Genomic DNA, 21,687 nt, shown 5'->3' with positions numbered 1-21,687 from the left:
GATCAGGAAGAGACTGTACTGAAAGTATAACACTTGAAATAGGTTTTGAAAGACAGATAAAATGTATTTTTTTTGGTGCAGTGAGAGGGAGAGGCACACTGGACTGAGAAGAGAAATTCCATGTAGAAAAACTAATACAGACAAGGCTGTAACCAAAGTAGGAAAAGAATGGTTTATACAAACATCAGCAAGATGTAGTATTCTTTCATTAGAATGAGATTTCAAGTTGATAATTATCAGGAGTTAAGTCTATTAAAAAGAAAATTTAGAGCCATTATGAGGAAAGTCTTAAATAAAAGGTTTAGGGTCATTTGCATTTAATTAACAGGCAATGGGGAACCATGGACAATCTGGGGATACAAAAAAGCTTAAGAGCTGTATTTTAAGAACATTAAGGTTGAATTATAGTCAAACGGACCCAAAATAGCAGAGAATGGAAGTGCAAGACCAAGCTAAAAGCCTGCTGCAATAATCTAGACAAGAAATAATGACCAAACTCAGATGGTGCTGGTCGAAATAAGGAGAAAAGGGCCGGATCCTAGAGAGGAGGAGTGCGGGACAGGCTCTACAACAGCTGCCAAGTGTCTGCATCTCCTGGCGCTCACATCCTGTGGAGCTCCCTCCACCTGAGTGTGGGCAGCACTGTGACCTGTTTCTAACCAACAGAATGTGGCAGAGAGAATGGGGTATCACTTGCATGGTTACATTACAGAACTGGAACTTCTGTTCTGCTCGCATATTCTCCCTGCTGTGATGAGAAAATGGGTTGTGATACACAAAGGAGAAGTGAGTTAATGACAAATCTAAACATCAAACTTAGATGGCTAGGGAAATAGTGTTGATATAGATAGTGACGGGAAATTGGTAATGCTATTAACAAAAGTCAGAGAAAGGGGTTGGACTATTTTCTTTACAGGTTGTAGAGCAGAATAGTAACAAGTAACTTGGATTTTGTTCATATTATACATAAAATGTCTGGTTCATCAGAAATGCTTAATGAAAATGCATATGAGGGAAGCAAGAGCTAGAGATAGAAATACAGAAATCATCAGCATAAGAAAAATAATCGAAACCACAGACTTAGAATATTTTCACTGACAGCAAGGCCTAAGTAACTGGCTGGGGCAAAATGGAGTTGAAGTTATTAAGCAACTTTGAGGCCAACGTGTTAAAAAGTCATAAACATTATTCTCATCCTCTGTAACAAGAGAAAAATAAAGGAGAAATAGAGGAGCTGGTTGCTAAGCTATTAAGGAAAGAAGGCAAGTACTCTAGATTTAAAGGTAAAGCAAAAAAGAAAAACTGTGAGGCACAAATAAAATCCCAACACATTAACTAGAGAGATGGGCATCGAGTTCAGTCTTCACTTCCGTCTTTACACTCTAAGCTACACCCCTTCCAACATTTCAGCCTAATGGTTTTTGATCTCCTTTAAGAGACTGGGAATCAAGGGATCTGGACAGTGTCAAAATTATGTGATTCTAAAAAAAAGAATCTTGTATTCTCACTTGTATTATTGTCCTCAAGGTTCATGCAATGTAAAAATACCCTAAAAAGACAGTCTACGTATGTATATATACATTCTATGTATCCTTTAAAACTAAACTCAAGGGGCGCCTTGGTGGCTCAGTCGATTAAGCGTCTGACTTCAGCTCAGGTCATGATCTCGCAGTCTGTGGGTTCAAGCCCTATGTTGGGCTCTGTGCTGACAATTCAGAATCTGGAGCCTGCTTCGGATTCTATGTCTTCCTCTCTCTCTATGTCCTTCCCCTCTCTCTCTGCCCTTCCCCTGCTCATGCGTGGTCTCTCTCTCTGTCTCTCTCTCAAAAATAAACATCAAAAAAAATTTTTTTAACTAAACCCAAGAAAAAGTTTTAAGTAATCATTTGTCACATACCTTAAGTGAATAAGGATTAACTGTTTCTAAGATGTATAGAACATATGAATGGAACAATTAAAACAGTTTTGGGGGGGGGGGTGCCTCGGTGGTTCAGTTGGTTAAGCGTCTGACACTCGATCTCGGCTCAGGCCATGATCTCAAGGTTTGTAAGTTCAAGCCCACATCAGGCTCTAGGCTATCAGCACAGAGCCTGCTTGAATCCTGTGTCTCTTTCTCCCTCTGCCCCTCCCCCACTTGTGTGCGCCCTCCCTCTCCCTCCCCCTCTCTCTCTCTCTCAAATAAACATTTAAAAATAAAAAATAAAAGCTTTTTAAAAATTAAAAAATTTGTAGTCCTTTTCTCAAATTCTGAGTTAAATCTGTGACCAACCATAATGCTTGAAAAATCAGAATGCCAGGTAAGAAACTCTACAGCTAAACTTCTAAAAATTCTTACCTCAGAAGCAGTAGCAGCAATATTAACATTGCTTGCCTGCCCGTTCATTAGGTCCATGCTTCCCACAACATCAGTCCTTGACACTACGTTAACAGTAACAGAAGACTGATTGCTTCATGTCCAAGGCCACAAATACATTATTATTCCTGTAAAAAATAAACAGAAAATGTTTATTCTATGTCTTACTGGACGTTTAAGAGAGCAAATCCATGCCTATCACCATGCCAAGAAATAAAACACTTCAACTTCAATGAAGTAAAGTTTTTTATTTTTATTTCAGTTAAGTCACTATATCCAGCTTGAGGACGATCCTGGATGCTATTTCCAAATGGTCAGAAACACCACATGGGCAATATTAGATACACGTTACTGTTATGTTCATCCATAAAGCGGAAGTATAATTTTTCACTTAGTGTGAGAAAAATTCAAAAACCTTTTTTAGCTTTAAGTAAATAAAAAGTGTAAAACACCATGTGGCAAAGTAACACATGGCATAACTCAATACATTTTTTAGAGATCTGAAAGACATCTATAAATCAGCAATACTAAGTAAGTTTGTCATTGCCGATAAACTGGTTTACAAAGATGCAAGTAATTAAAAATAAAAGATTACAGAACGTGTCATAAAAATACCACAATATATGTTTGTTTATTTGTATAGGGTTTTAAAGTTTACTGAATATCTTCAATCATTATCACTCTGACCTTCACAACTACCAATAGACTAAATTAAGGATGACATTATTATACTCACACAGCACAAAGAAACAGAGCTTCTGATGATGCAGGCTGGTAAATGAGGAGAGGCAAGAATAAAATTCGAGCCATCTAAAATTCTAGTCAAATATTATTTCCACAACATCACACTTCTTTCCACTTCACTGTAAGCCAGGATATTCACTTGAGATTCGCATCCCTTTCCACAAGTAACTTGCTGTACAACACTGTGTCGGTAACTTCTGTCTAGGATGGAATTTCTTCCTCTCTATAAAATGACAGAGGCAAATGGACTCTAAGGCCCCTTTCTAACTTTGAATTTCAATGATCCTTTCTCATAAGAGAAATGATAAGTGTCTATAAATTAGGTGTTTTAAATTACACTGGCTTTAAAAACTGAGTCTAAAATAACAATAATAATTCTCTTGATGCTAAGTTTCCTCTCTCCGGATAAGCAATAGAGGACAGTGATTTAGAAGCAGACTCTAGAACAAGACTGCCTAAGTATGAACCCAGAAAACTGTTAACTTTTCTGGGCTCAGTTTCCTTATCTATTAAACAAAGGTAACAGTAAGTGCCTATCTCACAGAGTTGTGATGAGGAGAAATGAATATATACAAAGCCCACACAACAGTGCTGACACGTGATAAGTGTGCAATTATGATGATGCAGACTTTGTCTACTTAATCCACACAAAGCTTAAGTTCCACAGTCTTTGAATTAAGACAAAAGCCTTAGAAATACACCTCTGGCAAAATACATGTTGGTGGGCATCTCCAAAATCCCAACTGAAAACACAGTGAATGAAAACACGCCTAAAATAGGTCTCCTGAATGTAGCAAAACATTTTGGTTTTCAAATGCTTAAAATGTACTGCTAGTTTGCATCCTTCAGTCATATCTTAAGACTATCTTCATTTCTTCAGATATATACTAAATACCTGCTAAGAGCAAAACGTGGTGCTAGACTTTTTTTTAAATGAGAAAGATATTAGAAACAATGGGTTTTTAAAACCATTTAGAACCCACTTAGAAAAGTCAATGTGAAAGTGAACAGAGCACTGAAATACTTTCATTTCCTCCAATCTACAGCATTTCATTTTATAAGGTTCATTATTCTTATGCCACTATTAAGGATCAACTTTTATTTACACTGCCATATAAAATGAGCTTGATAATGCAAATTCTCTCTGAAGTAACATTCAGTTTGCAATAACATGTTTTCAGATAATTTCATTTCATTCCACAGTCTATGCATGAAGATTAATTTAGATATGAATCCGTAAGTCAAGAGTGCCCCCTAGTGTTAAAGAAAAAGATTTTAATTAAATTGTTACAGGAAATGTATTCAATCTACTCTTCAAATAGGTAATTTTTTTTACTATTATTTACTGAAAATGAAGTAATATAGACCAGAAATAAACATTACACATTTTTAAACTCTAACAGTAAAGAATCCAGTTTTCTCTGCCTGGTTTTAACTTTAAAAAAAGTACAGTAAAGCATACCTTAAAGAAACTATTTGTAAATGTACTACATATCAGTGTTATTTAATGCTGAAGTGAAGTTTAAGATCTCATATGATATCACACAAACATTAAATCCTTAGATACAAACTAAGTTTATGTTCTTAGTATGTACCTCAAAACCTTTCTGTGTTTTGCACACAGGAAAAGTTCAAATTAAACAAGACAAATACATACTTTACTATTTAATTTTCCTAGAGCTACAAATGACACAATCATTCATAATTATTACCAACATCACAACAGCTCTCTTCTTAATTAAATTCATTCTGAAACTTCTAAAGACAGTTAATCTTTAAATTTAAATCTTTGGGTTTAATTCCCAAAACAGGTATATTGCTTCTTTCTAAGCAATTAAAATCCAAAAAGAAGGATATTGCTCTTTCCAAGCAATATAATACCCAAACAGGAAATCTGAAATGTGTAGATTTAGTTCCTTGCTTGAGGTCATGGAACTAAATTATTAAATTGCAGGCATGTTAGATGTGCAGGCACATCTCCTAAACACCCCACCTTCTCAATGGTATTCACACCAAGAAACCAGTACTTTTTAACTAAACGAACAAAGGATTAAAATCAAAGTGTCAACTTCTCACTAATGAATCTCATTTCACAAAGCAGATACATATTCTTTTCTAAAGTAAGTTATGCTATCATCATTAGGAATATTATGCGAAAGACATTTAATACTTCTATAAAACATATCCTCAAAGAGTTAAGCAACTATAAGAGAAATGGTAGTGAAACACAATTAATTAGAGCATTTTCTTTGGGAACATTTAGACAATACAGAATTGATATGCTCATATACTCTGGCTTAAAATCTCAGTCCTAGAAATTCATCTCATAGAGAAAAAACTATACAGGTAAAGCTATTCAATAAAGCACAATTTACAATAGTGAGAACCATTTTAATACCTTTGTATACAACCACATTAAGAAATTCCAATGGATAATTATAAGAAAGATGAAAACAGAAATGAAGGGCTCAACAAGAGAAACTAAACTTTCCTCAGGTGCCTAGATGGCTCAGTCAGGTAAGCGTCCGACTTCAGATCAGGTCATGATCTCACAGTTAGTAGGTTCAAGACCCACACCAGGCTCTGCTCTGACAACATGCAGCCTGCTTGGGATTCTCTCTCTGCCCATTCCCCACCCCCCACTCCTGACTCTCTCTCTCTCAAAATAAACTTAAAAAAAAAAAAGAAAAGAAAGAAACTAAACCTTCCTAGTATAATATTCTTAAAACTTTCATGAGGAAAAAAAATGGGGTAAAATTAAAACACTGTAATTGCAGTTCAATATTTAACACTTGTTACAGCTTGCTTTCCTTTAACATTTATTTTAAAATGAATATTAAAGACATGCTTTATATGACACTCATGGAAGGCCTGAAGATTTAAGTAGCCTGTATATCATGGCATGCAGGCAAGCTCACTTTCAGCATTTGTGATAGCTAAACTCCCACTGCCTTCTTTAATTTTTGATCTAAGAAAATGAGAGAGGAGTCTCAATTCCCCAGTACTTTGTTTCAACAATAAAGCCATTATTCTAGCAGAAGTTTACTAAAAACATGGTTGCCTCTTAAAACCATTTCCAGTGTAACACCAAGCAAGCTTATCTTCGCTATTTGCCACCCTTGAAAAGTTCAAGCTTTTACAAAAGAAATTAAAAAGAAAAAAGTTCTCGTGTACATCCAGGGCTACAGGAGTCCCCAGTGCCTCCTGGAGAGAGATTTTCCTGTAAATCTGTGCTTCCACTGCTCTTTTGTCAAAATTCTAATGCCATCTTTTCACACTGGTTTATTTATGTATCTCTCCCTAATGAACTTTGAGTTCCTTGATATTAAAGACTCATATTTAAAACAAAACATGACAGAAAAATCATTATTTTCCATCTTTTCATTCAGGCACATGAACACAATACTTGACCCTCAACTACTTACTTTTAGTAAGTATCTGTTAAAAGACTGAATCACTGAATAAAGCATTACTCACAGGATAATGTTATATCAATGTCCAATTACAGTATAGGGCGAATGGCAATCAGATAATACATACAATACTACACACATTTAAAAGAATATGATGAGGATTTCAATTTCCAGCAATACATCTGATAAACAATATAAAAATCTTTGTATGAATGAAATTTAGGAATTATAAGTTGAGTTTTGATTATCAGTTGGATAGAAAAGGCAACCAAGAGATGAGAACTGAGACACACACACTGTTCCCCACCCCACCCAACCACACCTTTACCTAGAATAAAGCCAGCCAGCCAGAATAGTCTACTCCTTCAATGATAAAGTGTCTATTTAAAAAAAAAAAAAAAAAAGGAAGAAAGAAAGAAAGTATACGGGTATAAGAAGATACAGAAACTTGTCTGTCTTGGCCTGAACTTAACACTGAAGCTAGAGAAGAGTGTCCACAAACTTGTCTACAAAATAAAAACCTGTAATCCTAGGCATACTCCAGCAGGTACAGAATTTGAATTTATATACTACCAGCACAGTTCAAGGCCCTCAAGATGAGAAATCCACAAAAATAGGTTCACAAGCCAGTGAGACTCCTGGAACCCCAGGCAAATGGAGGGAACAAAAAGACAATGAATGTGGGATTCCCACAAATAAAACCCCACTGGCAAGCTCAAGATAAAAATTTACCAACTGTATAAGCAAGCAACATGCTACAAGTAAAAGCAAGAAACACAACAGTTATTAGGATTACCTTCTGAGAACTTTAGATGAACGCTTATCTGATAAAGGCTATAAAACAGGAAAGATTAAAATCAGCAGCCTTAAAAGAAGAAACTGAAAATGTTATGCAAAAAGCAACACAAACATTTGTTGGAAAACCAAATAAAAATGTTTCTTAAAAAAAGAAAAATATAGTAGCTAGAGAATTAAGCATCAGATTAAACAAAACTGAAGAGAATTTGTGAAGCAGCGGAGAGAAAGGAAATTATACAAAAATTCTGTACAAAAAGAATTATATGCAAAATGCATAGAGATCAAGAGAAATGAAAAATAGAATAATAAGATCTAGCACAGTCTATGAGAAGTTCCAGAGGAAGAGAAATAACAAAAGGCAATATTTAAAGAGATAAAGGCTGGGAAGTTCCCAGAATATGGGCAAGATACAAATTTCATGTTCAGGAATCACAAACCTTGAGCAAAGAAAGTAAAGAGTCATATTCTATATACATCATTCTAAACTGGAGAATATTTGTTTTAAAAGCAAGTGGAATAAGTCACTTTACTTACATATGAATAAAATTAAATGGAAAGCTTCTCAACAAAAACAATGCACACAGAAGAAAATAAAATATCTTCCAAGTGCTGAGAGAAAATAACTGTCAACCTAGAATTCCATACCCAGCTAAATTCTTATTCAAGAGAAGGCAAAATATACTTTTATACAAAGAACTTAGCACAAAATTAGTCCATATGGCAAGCAATTAAGGATGTAATACATGAAAAACTAATTTATTTCAAAGCAGAAATAATTATCTTAGTCATGACTGCTAATATGATTAATATTTTTAGATTACTGTCAAAACATTTAAGAGTTCAAAACTAACTTATTTAACTACTTTTAAAAACAATCATCCACTTTTATTTGCAAAAAAAAAGGAAAACTACTTCTCCTTTTATAGAAAATCCTATCGTTTGTTTTATATATTGGAATATACAAAACAGTACAACAATCACAATAAAACCTAATATCCAGGAGTGCTTATTACCTGGAAGGCTTGCTGAGAACTTTTTCATTACAAATTCACTGGATCATCAAAACAATTCTATGAAGTAATAACATTATACCCTATTTTTAGAGGGGAGGGGAGAGGAGAGGAGAGGTAACTTGCCCAAGCTTGCACAGTAGGGGCAGACAGCTGGATGGGAATTAAAAAGGGAGGACAGATGGGAAGGAAAAATCAAAAGACAAAAAAGACAGATGAGTTGATAAATGGATAGATAAAAAACAAACAAACAAACAAACAAACCCAGGACAGAGGCGGAGGGTGCGGAAGAGAGAAAGGAAGGGTCAAGGGGAGAAGGAATTGTAGGGAAACAAAATGAGGGAAGGAAGGAAACAGAAAAAAGAACCTAAAACGTTGTTCCTACTCTAAGTTCATAATATGACTAGAGGGGAAAAGAGCACGAAATGAAATAAACAGAATGCTACTATCTGTTAAACTTCTATTCAGCTTCAAGAGTCACATGATTTCTACAGGAAGAAATAATGTTTAGGTTTATAAAGACAAGTTGAAGGTTCGGAAGGCAGGAAAAGTAAAAACACCATAAACGAGAGTGCAAATTTAAAAGTGACGACCCAAGGGGCGCCTGGGTGGCTCAGTCGGTTAAGCAGCCGACTTCAGCTCAGGTCACTATCTCGCGGTCCGTGAGTTCGAGCCCCGCGTCGGGCTCTGGGCTGATGGCTCACAGCCTGGAGCCTGCTTCCGATTCTGTGTCTCCCTCTCTCTCTGCCCCTCCCCCGTTCATGCTCTGTCTCTCTCTGTCTCAAAAATAAATAAACGTTAAAAAAAAAAAAAAGTTTTCAAAGTGACGACCCAGAGAGGAGGTCCAGTGTGGAGTCCTGGCCTGCTTGCTCAGGAGAATTTTTGTGATGGACTCCGGAAAAGTTCTAAGAAGTCACAGGACCAGACTAGGGAGGGTCTCAGCTGTTGAATGGGGAAATTTAGACTGGAAGGGACAAGCAAGGAATCATGGAAGGTTTCTAAATAGGGAAGAAACCTTAGAAAAGTAAAACCAGTATTTCAGGGTTTACTATGCCAGAGGTGTGCCACAGGGTCTTAGGGAAGTTGAGTAGTAAACAACCCTCTTCCATCTTTTGCCACAAACAGCGAAGCATATGAAGTGCTGTACAGACCCCTTCCCACCCAAGCTTTTCCCATCTCTGCTCTCGAGGACCCTCTCCTAGTCTTCAGCTGTGCAAACTCTCCCATAGTCACAACGTATCCCCTTCACTTCAATCATCTTTATCCTACCATCACCAGTTCCTAATTCAGAAGCCCTGATGCTATGGAAATGGCAATCTCAGATGGTATTTTAAAAAGTGAACAGAATTCATGTCAATTCATGAACAACACTCCTCCATAACTCCACCACCACTCCTGACCAAGGAGCAGAGAAAGCAGTTCAGTGGTAAAATCATGAGATATAGAATACCAATTCCAGGATTTTAACCAAGTGCATTATGCTAGGTAAGTATCAGTGAACTTTGGTTTCTTAAGTTACAAATACGGGATGATAAAATATACCTCAGAGAGATTTTGTAAGAATTACAAAAAAAAAAAATCACTCAGGAAAAACTCCATGCATCTAGAAATGGCATAGCATAATGGGAAGAACACAGATTTTAGAATCAGAAAGCCCTGGATTCAAATCCTGGTCTAGGGCACTACTAGCCAGCTGTAAGGCGTTGGGCAAAGAACCTTGCTAATATTTAAGCAGAGGCACCAAGTCCATCCATCAGTGATGTGGCTTAAAAAAAAAAAAAAAAAAAAAAAAAAAAAAAAAAAAAAAAAAAAAGGAGGAGGAGCACACCTCTAAGAGCCCCTCTACTTCTAAATTCCAGAAGCCTGTGAAAATTACAATATAAATCAATGGATTAAAAAGAGTAAACTATTCCTCTAAATAAAGAATTTCAAAAGTATATTTTAAGACATAAGTACACTGGAAAAGAAATTTACTAAATGATTAAAAACACTGTAAACATGCTGACTAATAACAACTGTATCTCTCAGGACAAAAAAAAAAAAGATAAATCTACAAACAGTTTGCAATACTAAGCCACTGAATTTAATGAGGAGGAGTCCCTCAAGAGAGACACCTCTCAGCATGATGGCCAACTAACTTCTACATGTAAACTAAACACAAATGTTATAAATTATTTTATGAATTTATTCAAAAGTATACACCTTGAAATTATTCCATATATCGCTAGTAACGCAGAATAAATGATAACAAATTCTAAGCTACAATTCATTCTTAATCAAAAGATGGCAAGCATCGTTTAAAACAACAGCAATCACATGGATAAGAACACACCAAACTGTAAGAAAAAAAGACAAGTTTTACATAAACTTCAATCACTGTAAGCCAATCACAATGACAGGTTTAGCAATTTTACACCACCAGGTTGCAAAAGAAAAAAACAGTTGAAAATGTCTAAATTAATCTACACATTTAGAAGTCTCACGTCAAAAAAACTAAATTGTTTTCCAGTAAGACTGCTAGATCACTTACCAAATTATTAAAGTTAAACACCTTTATATTTTTTCCAGGCATATCTTTTACATACATACTCAAGATGTGTGACGATTATTTTCAAAACAAAGTAAACTAAGATCTTAAAAGGAAAAGGATAAAGATAGCAGAAAACTGTTTTACCTTTCTCAATGCCACCTTATTACCCTACCTCAAGAAGAGTGCGTATATTAAGGACAATGAACAGAAACCAGCCCATTAAAAAAATGTTTTTAATGTTTATATTTAAAGAGAGAGAGAGAGAGCATGCACGTGTGCACAAGCAGGGGAGGGGCAGAGAGTGAGGGAGAGAGAGGGATCCCAAGCAGGCTCTGCGCTGTCAGCACAAAGCCTGACATGGGGTTTGAACCCATGAACTGTGAGATCGTGTCCTGAGCTGAAATTGGGCACTCAACTTGCCTCTGAGCCACCCACGCGCCCTAAGAAACTGGCCCATTTGATATATTTGTACTTCACCATTTATAAAATAGTAGCCTTTATTTCCCAAAGTGTAAAGAAAGACTTAAAAATAATGAAGCGACTTTAAAAAATTCACTAGGATTAAAATGATTCTACCTTAAGTCAATAGAGATTCTATACATAATAAGCCTTTCAGATGTAATTTTGTTGCATTTGTACTTAAGTGTAGAAGTAATGGAATGATCGATTAACTGACCCATATCTTACACAGAGAGTTTATATTTCCATTTACCTAACTGGCCCCAAACTAAATACTTGATGAGAGATTTTCAAATAAATGAGCATTAAAGGGGAAAATCTTAAGTAAATCTCTATCTCCAGTAAAGATTCCCTGATGATAATTTGCCAATTTGCCAAGTGATTCTAACACGTAAGAGCTCCGAGATCTTCCACGCAACCTGGCCCAAAATATAAATATAGGTTGACTAGAATTCAGATAACAGAAAGTTCCAAGCAAAAAGATAAACTGTGCTCCACATGTTTGTTTTGTATGTTTTTGGTTGTGGTGGGTGTGTATACATTTTAGCTAGAAGCTCTATTCAGAAAGTCAGCCCATAAAAGTCCATTTAACTCATAAAATGATGTATCTGGAATAAAACAAAAATCCCAACATACTGTACAGATTAACAAAACATGAAAACAATCCAGCTCAATCAGAAATAGCTTTATGTAACTGGCAGATGTGTGCCACTGCAGGCTCAGAAATGGTCAGAGAAAAGAACTCAGAACTCAGCCTGGTAGTATCAAACTGTGGAACAGACAGAACGGTAGGTCAAGGACTCCATGGTTGAAGTGAAAATTTCACATGCGCTAACAGTACAGCAGTGCTTCCCTCAAGCTGCAAGAAAAAAGAAAGAGCCTAGAAAGAAGAGCAATTAAATAGCCTGGACACTCAAGAGGTTCTTGTACCTGAAATGCGAGACTAAGTCAAACATCACAGAATAATCCATAGGCAAAGGATTATACACCATGCAACACTGTAGCCACTAAAATATCACAGAAGAAAACTCAGTGATGTATAGGAAAATATTCACAGCATACTGCTAAGTGAATAAAGCAATTTACCAAACAGTATTTAAGGTATAATCCTTTTGTTTATCATGATCACTATTATGCTGTAGATCAGAGATTATACCAATATGTACTACAATGTAGCTATCTCCATGTTTCCAAGTCAATTTCTTCCTAACTTTAGCTTGCTTACTTGTATATTTCAAAATTTCTACAAAGACATTATTTTAATTAGAAAAAAGTAACAAAACAAAACAGTGCTTTCCCACAGATTGCTTATTAGTTGCAAGAGGAAAATAAGTAACTACACTGTGTGAAGAAACAGCACGAAACCCTGAGTGTGTGGATCAAAGTTGCCATTGCCAACCAGGAATGGAAAGACATCATGTGGTTCTGCCGTGATACTCTGGGAAGGACACATCACTTATAAGTAGTTGAGCTGAGGATGCATAACCTGAATCTAATCTCAAGGAAATGGATAAAAATAAACTGAGGAACATTCTATGAATTCATTCTTTTAAAAATCTCACAGCACAAATAAAGGCTGAGGAACCAGTACAAATTTAAACTCAAGAGACAACTAAAGAGGCTGTACTGGAGGGCAGTAAATGATATTATTGGAACAATTCACAAAATTGAAATACTGACTATAGATTAAAGTACTGTATCAGTTTCCTGAATTTGATAACTGTGATGTGGTTACATAAAATAATAATTTTGTTAAGAAATACAATTGAGGGGCGCCTGGGTGGCGCAGTCGGTTAAGCGTCCGACTTCGGCCAGGTCACGATCTCGCGGTCCGTGAGTTCGAGCCCCGCGTCGGGCTCTGGGCTGATGGCTCGGAGCCTGGAGCCTGTTTCTGATTCTGTGTCTCCCTCTCTCTGCCCCTCCCCCGTTCATGCTCTGTCTGTCTCTCTCTGTCCCAAAAATAAATAAATAAAAAACGTTGAAAAAAAAATTAAAAAAAGAAAAAAAAGAAATACAATTGAAATATTAAGAGGTAAAGGGGCATGCAAACTATTTTCAAATATTTCAGAAAGACAGCATGTATATGTATGTGAGAAAGAGAAATAAATGATAAAGCAAATGGGGCAAAATGTTTTAAAAAACACTGGTGCCTTTTTGACTTCTATATACCTATAACTTTTCTGACAGTTTGAAATTATTTCAAAACATAAAGTGCAAGGGGGAATCCTGTTCATTCTCCTGAATTATACAGAAGCGCCTCAACTTAAAAACCTTTAATTTGCAAAATTTCATAGAAACTAAGCTACATATCCAATAAAAAGTACAACTCTTCCCACCAACAGATGGTGTTAGTGGTCAATTTTGACTTCAAAGCCAAAATGGTCTCAAGAACAGTCTCTTAGAATTAAGCTATATATGTTCACAAATATTTTTCTCATGCTAATACAAAGAATACACATGAATATTATTTAAGAGGTGGAAGATCTTTGGAGATCTCAACTTAGGGTACACTTCAAATCCCTTATTTTAATATTTGTCCCCCTTATCCCAGGGCAAGCCCTACCAAGCCGCCCCCACTCTTCATGAAAAACCATGGCTGTAGTAATTTACTAAAAAGTGATGGAAACTGTTGTATTCTTCACATGTTCAAGAATGAAAGAAGGGGAAGAAAACTGGAAGTAAAGAAAAAGAAAAGGAAGGGGGGGGGGGGGAGTAAGTTTACTTACTCACTGTTTTATCCCAATCCCCTGATTTTACAGAAGACAACAATCCCACGGGAGGTTATGTGATCCGGCCAGGCTCACTTAATCAGTTAATTGCAGAGGTAGCTCTTAAATGCAAGTCTTCTGTTTGCTAATCCTCAGTGCTTTCTACAATGCCAAATTACCCACTCCCTAACCAACCCTAAATTGTGGAAACATGGAGGTGGCAGAGGGTGAAATATCTAGTTTCTCTCCACCTTCATTTCTAATAGAAGTTCATCAGGTGAATAAGGTAAACAAAAGAAATACCATGTATAAAGGCTAGGATGGTGAAATCCTTTGACACTGGCATTCAGGGAATTGCCAATCGTTAAGTACAGTATAATTAAAAAGGGCAAAATGTAAAAAAGAAGAAGCTTCAAGAACGGAGTCTGGTGAAGTAGGTAAAAAAGGCAATGTTTGTTACAGTAAAAAGAAAAGCCTGGACTTCATCCTATGGGCAACAAAAAGAGTGCTTATAAATGGACTACTAAATTATATGATCTTAGAAGTTTCATTCAGAAGGAGAGATAGTATTATACACACAGAGAGACTGTATTATTTATTCCTATTGAATTCTGAAGTCTCAATAAATAAATACCAATGTGGTAACCTCAAGTACAATAGATCCTCAATGTTATAAGGAATTTTGTCCCAGAACATCTTGAAAATCCCCAAATTTGAAAATACTACTATGGCATATAACACATTAAAGTGTAACTAATTTTTTTTTTTTTTACTCTTACAGGCCGTTTAATGATTCTAAAAATACTGAAAGAATTTATACTTATTACATTACCATACAATTGCAAAGTAGACTCATTTATACCATTGATTTAAGCCACCAGAGAATTTTACATTTTACTCATTAATTTATCCAAAATTCCTCTTCCCATACTTATTGCTTTTTGCTTCTCTTTGGTCACCAGCACCAGGAGTTATTTTATTTCCCTATAGATATAGTTATATTATTTCCCTATAAAGCCCCCCAACCTCCTCCTCCAGTTGGGCTTGCAGTTTTGAAGGCCTTAGCCTGCTGCAACCTTCTCTTCCCAGCAAAGCAATAAAGTTATCATTCCTCTTTATCCCAAACTCTGTCTTTGTGTTATATTTTGGCTCTGGCGCAGAGAGTTCAGTTTTCGACAACAGCGTGATGGACTAGTATCACATCTGTGCTCAGCAAAATTACAAATTATCATATGTCATACACTCATCAGTCATTCCCAGAATAGTGAAAAACACAAGTGTTAATTTGTCAAAGACAGGTATCTATTCTATTTGCAACTTACTAGCCAAAAAAGCATCATGTACTCTTATAGTAAAAATTCCACTGGACGTTTAAATGTAGCAATGCCTATAACAACATAAATATTAGCATGACAACTTGTATCTCACACACACAGCTTAAGATAATTTCAGCAGGATTTGAATAAATCTTGTTTTAGTAAATTTACAATATAGTTTTCCATCAGGACATTTTATTCAGAACCGAAAGAAGTGGGTCTCTGAAGATTAGTTTACTCCTGCAATATGTTGCTGGGGCCACACACTGATTAGAAGAAGAGAATTTCCTGTATAATTATCGAGGTGCTGTAGAGATTGGAACACTGCTCTTCATTTAACAGCCCAAGGTAAACATTATTATACTCAACTTAGAAAACTGAGGTTCAGGGAGGTTAAGAAGAGGTATCTTTTTTTTTTTTTTCCACTCCTCTAAATATAATATTTAGAAATTAAGAAACTCAAGCCTTACAAGTCATTCTGATTCTTGACTTTGGGTCAAAGATTTTGCTTATTGCTTTTCATCAGCTTTCAGCATTTGAGGCTGCAGACTTGCCCTTACTTCTTTATAAGCTCAAATTTAGTGCTTCCAAGATGGCCAATGGAAAGGCATTCACTTGCCCTTAAATGCTAGATTTCACCTAGTAAAATGCTAGATTTCAACTTAGTAAAAAACAATAGCTAACTGAATTAAATGCCCACTATACCAATTTACGAGCAAGTACTTCACATATATTATCTCATGCAATCTTCATAACAATGCTGTTAAGTCAGATGCCATTATTCAAGAAGAGGTATATCTCTTAAGAGCAAAGAAATCTTCGGGCACCTTGGTGGCTCAGTTGGTTAGGCATCTGACTCTTGATCTCGGCTCAGGTCATGATCTTGTGGTTTGTGAAATTGAGCCCTGTGGCAGGCTCTGCACGGACCCTGTTTGGCATTCTCTTTCTCCCTCTTGCTCAAAATAAATAAATACTAAAAAAAGAAAAAAGGAAAAAAAAGAAAGAGAGCAAAGAAATCTTTCCTAGAAGTCTTCCTCCTTCATTCTCCTCTCCCTCCACCCCACCCCCATCCTTGCAAGTCTCAGTGGCTACAAATCCTTCATACTTATTTATGTCTGACAAAGAGGAAATGTCAGGGAAGTCTTCACTAAGAATCTGCTATTTGAGATGAGTCTTAACGAGTAGAAACCGGGCAGATGGAGGGGTAGTATGGACATTCCTGGCAAGAGAAAATAATACTTGCAAAGACAGAATGGAAGAAACTGGCATGGCAGAAGAATATTGGTAAATTCTTTGTAGAAAAAAAAAGTGTGTGTGTGTGAGAGAGAGAGAGAGACAGACAGAAAGGGCGACAGACAGAAAGAGAGAGAGGAAGAGGGATAGAGAGGGAGGCAGGGAACATGGATAATATGCTGCAAAGACAGACTGGAAGCAGATCATGAAGCATGTACAACAGCTTGGGAAGAAACATGCACTTTATTCTCTAAATCAAAAGTTGTTAACTAAGAGACCATGAATTAAATCCTAGGGCCATGAACTGCACAACTTCCCAGAAGTATGAAAATTGTGTAATGAGCACTCACAAAAATTAATTTTCCTGGATCCACAGCTATCCAATGATTTTCAAAGGGACTCAGGAATAAAAAGTGGTTAAGAATCACTATTCTGGGTGACTGGGAGTTACTGTATAATTACAGGCAGAGATGTATGCCATAACACTTTTATTTTAGAAAAGGAACTGGCAACATGTGTGGAGGCTGGCGGATTAGAAAGAGAACCTTAAAAGCAGAAACAGCAATTATTGCCCTACTTCAGCCAGGAGATTATAAGTATATTTTTAAAAAACTAATTCCATAGAATTTTCAAAAGTAAACTTGCTGAATTTGTTGACCATCTGCAAATGGGTTGTGAGTGAGAAAGGAAGTAAGCATGCCTTATCATTCTACTCCTCCCTGATAGTTGAGGTCATTCACTCATTTCATACCATCATCTGCAAAAGCCATTAAGTTCAACAGAGCAGGTGCAAGTGAAAGGGTACCACTTTCCTCCATTTGCAACTACCACTAGGAAACTAACCAGATGATGCCAAGTGTCCCAAAGAGGAAATACTGATGGTGTAGAACAAGGGTTTGCAAACTACAGCCACAAGCTGAATCCAGCCCTGTTTTTCTAAATTAAAATTGTTTTATTGGAACACAACTACACTCATTCATTTATGTATTGTTTATGGTTCCTTTCACCCCACAAAGGCAGGCCTGAATAGATGCAACGGTGACTGTATGGCCTGCAAAAAAAAGTCTGAAGTATTTACGATCTGGGCCTTTACAAAAAGTCTATTGATCCCTCATCTAGAACAAAACCAAGGGCAGATTCTACTTCAGAAAGCACTCCTCAGATGAGGGTATGCAGGGAAAGGCTGTACACAGACCAAATTCAGCCAGGTAACATTAATCTTCCAGGGCAGCTGCAGATATATCTATAGTAGCAGCAAGTTACCCCTCATCAAATCGAATAAATAAGATCTAAGAAAGAATCTATTGGAAAACTAACACTCCACACAAGCAACATATTAAGAGCCAATGTTCTCAACCCAATCCAAATCCTCGTCCTGAGGCCTCATTCTTCCAAACATTGCCTTCTCCCTCCCTCAGGTTCTCTTTTAAGATGTAAAAAGAAGAAAATACTAAGATTCAAGTATCATGTAAAACTGCTGAAGTATCTGATCTGGACAAGGGTCTTGGTCTATTTGTGTAATTTGGGCAAACACGTGTCTAGATAGGCATTTTAATCTTTAAAAAAATTTTTTTTAACATTTATTCATTTTTGAGAGACAGAGAGAAACAGAGCATGAGCGGGGAAGGGGCACAGAGAGGGAGACACAGAATCCAAAGCAGGCTCCAGGCTCTGAGCTGTCAGCACAGAGCCCGACACGGGGCTCGAACTCACGAACCATGAGATCATGACCTGAGCTGAAGTCAGCTGCGTAACCAACTGAGCCACCCAGGCGCCCCTTATTTCTTGATTATTTCTAAGAAAAAGGTTATAACTGACTTCTGCTTTGTGTGTATTTAAATAATTACGTGAAAGGCACAGCAAGGATCCATGTTAAAAAAACAGTTTTTGGTAAATCTCTCATCAATTCATATCTGTATTAGAATCTTCATTGCATCACTTTTTCAAAACAGCTTTATTTATACAGAGGTGGCATGCAATAAATTGCACATGTTCAATGTATACAGTAAACACCCATGAAAAAATCTCTACAGTCAAGATAGCGAACATAGCCACTTGCTCCCAAGTGCCTGGTTTCTCTCATTCAGCAAAGTTACTTTGAGATTCATCTGTGTTGTTGTGTGTATCAACAGTACATGCCTTTTTATTGCTAAGTAGTATGGACATACCATCATTTGTTTACCCATTCATCTACTGATGAGCATCTAGATTTCAGTGGTTATTACAAATAAAGCTGCTGTGAAGGTTAGTATGGAAGTATTTTCTCTTCAGTAAATATCTAGGTAGAATAGCCAGTAGGTCTATATCTAACATTTTAATAAATAATCAAACTATTTCCTAAAGTGGTTGTACTATTTACAAACTCAACAGCGAAGTACAGAGGTCTAGTTCTTGTATACCCTTGCCAACACTTGGTAAGCCTTTTTGGTAATTCTAGTAAGTATGAATCAGTAGCTCACCTATGATTCTGATTGGCATTTCTCTAATGACCAATATTACATTTAATATAAGTAATATAAATATAAATATTTTGAGAGTTCTTTACATATCCTAGATATAAATCCTTACACAACTGATTTGCAAATATTTTCTCCCACCCTACAGCTTGTCTTTTCATTCTCTTAATACTTTTTGAAGAGCACACATTTTTAATTTGACAAAGTTCACTTATCAGTGTTGTTTTATGAATCACGCTTTTGGTGTTACATTTAAAAATATTTGCCTTGGGGGCATCTGGGCGGCTCAGTCGGTTAAGCTTCCAACTTCAGCTCACATCATGATCTCATGGCTCAGAAGTTCAGGTCCCGCACTGGGCTCTCTGCTGTCAGCACGGAGCCCACTTCGGAACCTTTGTCCCCCCTCTCTCTTCTGCTCCCCCACTGGTTCTCTCTCAAAAATAAAAATATTTACCTAACTCAAGATCACAAAGATTTTCTCCTGTTTTTGTCTAAAAGTTCTATAATTTTAAGTTTTTATACTTAGGTCTATGATTCATTTTGAGTTAACTTTTGCAGGCAAGATACAGAGTGAAGTTCATGTGCTTGTATATATTGATACCCAATTGTGCCAGCATGATTTGTCGAACAGGCTATCCTTTCTTCATTCAATTGCCTTTGTACTTTATTAAAATTCAGTTGTCTATAATATGCATTGGCTTATTTCTGGACTTTTCTATCCCACTGATCTATTTCTCTGTATATACACCAATACCATACTGTTTTGATTGCTTTAATTGTATAGTGATTGTGATATCAGGTAGTACTGACTCTCTAACTTTGTTCTTTTTAAAAAATTTTTTCTGCTATTTTAGATTGTTTTCAGTTTTACATGAAGTTTAGAATCAATGTGTTGATTTCTATAAATGTGTGTGTGTGTGTGTGTGTGTGTGTGTGTGTGTGTGTGTGTGTGTGTGTATAAAAGCCTGCTAAAATTTGGGAATGGGATTGCACTAAATCAACAGATCTATTTGGTGAGAGTTGTCATCTTAGTAACAATCAGTCTTCCAAACCCATGAACAAGGAACACCACCCCAGTTATCTAAGTATTCTTTAATTCTGTTCAGCAATACTGTGTAGTTTTCAGTATTTCATACATGTTGCTATGGCCGATGGTATTGATTTTATTAAATTTCAATTTCTGTTTGTTGCTAGTTTATGAAGTGTAACTGATATTCATATATCGATCCTTTATCCTGCAACTTCATTAAACTCACTGATTAGTTTTAGTAGTTTTATAGGTTCCAACAGATTTTCTACAGTTCTGCCATCAGCAAAAAAAAAAAAAAAAAAAAAGATACTTTTACTTCCTCCCTTCCATTCTAGATGCCTTTTGTTTTTTGCTTGACTACACTGCCTAGAACCTCCAGTATACTATGGAACAGAAGTAGTCAGAGTAGACAATCTTGACTTGTTCTAGGTCTCAAGGAGAAAGCATTTGATCTTCCACCATTAAAATTACATTATCTGTAGTTTTTTCAGAGAGTTTGCTCAGAGTTACTATCTGGAATGGAAGATTTAATAAGATTATCAAATGCTTTTTTCTTTCTGCATTTACTGAGATAATCCTATGGCTTTTCTTTTTCAGTTGGTTAACAGGGACTTATCCTGATTGCTTTTTAAATGCTAAAGCTACCCTGAATTCCTGGAATAAACCCCCACTTGGTCATGATGTTTTGTTTTGTTTTATAAATGGTTACATTTAATTTGCTCTAATTAGTTTAGAATTTTTGCATGTATGCTCATGTGGGATATTTCTGTATAGTCTTCTTTTCTCCTAATGTCTTTGTCTAGTTTGAAATATAAGGGTAATACTAGCCTCACAAAGTAAGTTAGGAAGTATTCCTTTCTCTGCAACTTTCTGAAAGTCTTTGTTTAGAACTGGTATAATCTATTCCTTAAATATTTAGAATTCATTAAATTCTAAATTTAGAATTTAGAAGCCATCTGGGCCTAGAGGTTTTTTGGTGGGAGTATTTTAATAGTATCCATGTCTTTAATAGACACAAGTCTATTATTCAAGTTGTCTATTCCTTCTTGAGTGTAGTAGTGTGTATCTTTTGGAGAATTTGTCCATTTCATTTGTGGTGTAAAATTTATAAGCATAATGCTGCTTATAATACTCCGTTATTATCCTTTGATTGTGTGTAGAATCTGTAGTGATGTCACCTCTGTCATTCCTGATACCAACCAGTCCGGTTAGAGCTTTATTTACTGTACAGAACTTCCCAAAGAAACAGTTTGTGGTTATCACTGATTTTGTCTTTGTTTTCCTGTTTTTTATACATTCTCCCATATTGACCTTTACCATTTTCTTTCAATTATTCTGGTTTAATTTACTTTTTTCCTAATTTCTTAATGTGGAAGTGAGAACCATTAATTTGAGATATTTTTCCTTTTCTAATATAGGCATTCAGCGCTATAAATTCCCTCCTCGGTACTGCTTTACTGGTAGCTCACAAATTCTGGTATGTTTTATTTTCATTTAGTACAAAATACTTTATAATTTCCTTTTGATCTATTCTTTAAGCCATAGGTTATTCAGCATTGTATTATTTAGTTTCCAAGTATTAGTAAATTTTGCAGTTTTCTGCTAACAATTTCTAATTTAATTCCACTGTGATCATA

General features: G+C 36.0%; 1 protein-coding gene across 3 annotated transcripts in view; it reads right to left on the bottom strand.

The window, feature by feature from the left end:
- Positions 1-21,687, bottom strand: part of RALGPS2 (Ral GEF with PH domain and SH3 binding motif 2) — a 169,249-nt gene that overhangs the window by 130,030 nt on the left and 17,532 nt on the right. For all 3 annotated transcript variants that reach the window (XM_042925963.1, XM_042925961.1, XM_042925962.1), the window contains exon 2: positions 2,336-2,481. In XM_042925963.1, coding sequence (XP_042781897.1) covers positions 2,336-2,392 — 57 coding nt within the window. In that variant the 5' untranslated portion in view covers positions 2,393-2,481. The remainder of the gene's footprint in view (positions 1-2,335; positions 2,482-21,687) is intronic.

This window comes from Panthera leo, chromosome F3 (assembly GCF_018350215.1).
Source record: "Panthera leo isolate Ple1 chromosome F3, P.leo_Ple1_pat1.1, whole genome shotgun sequence".
NCBI lineage: Eukaryota > Metazoa > Chordata > Mammalia > Carnivora > Felidae > Panthera > Panthera leo.
Note: the sequence above shows the minus strand (reverse complement) of the source record. Positions and strands in the feature narration are given on the sequence as shown.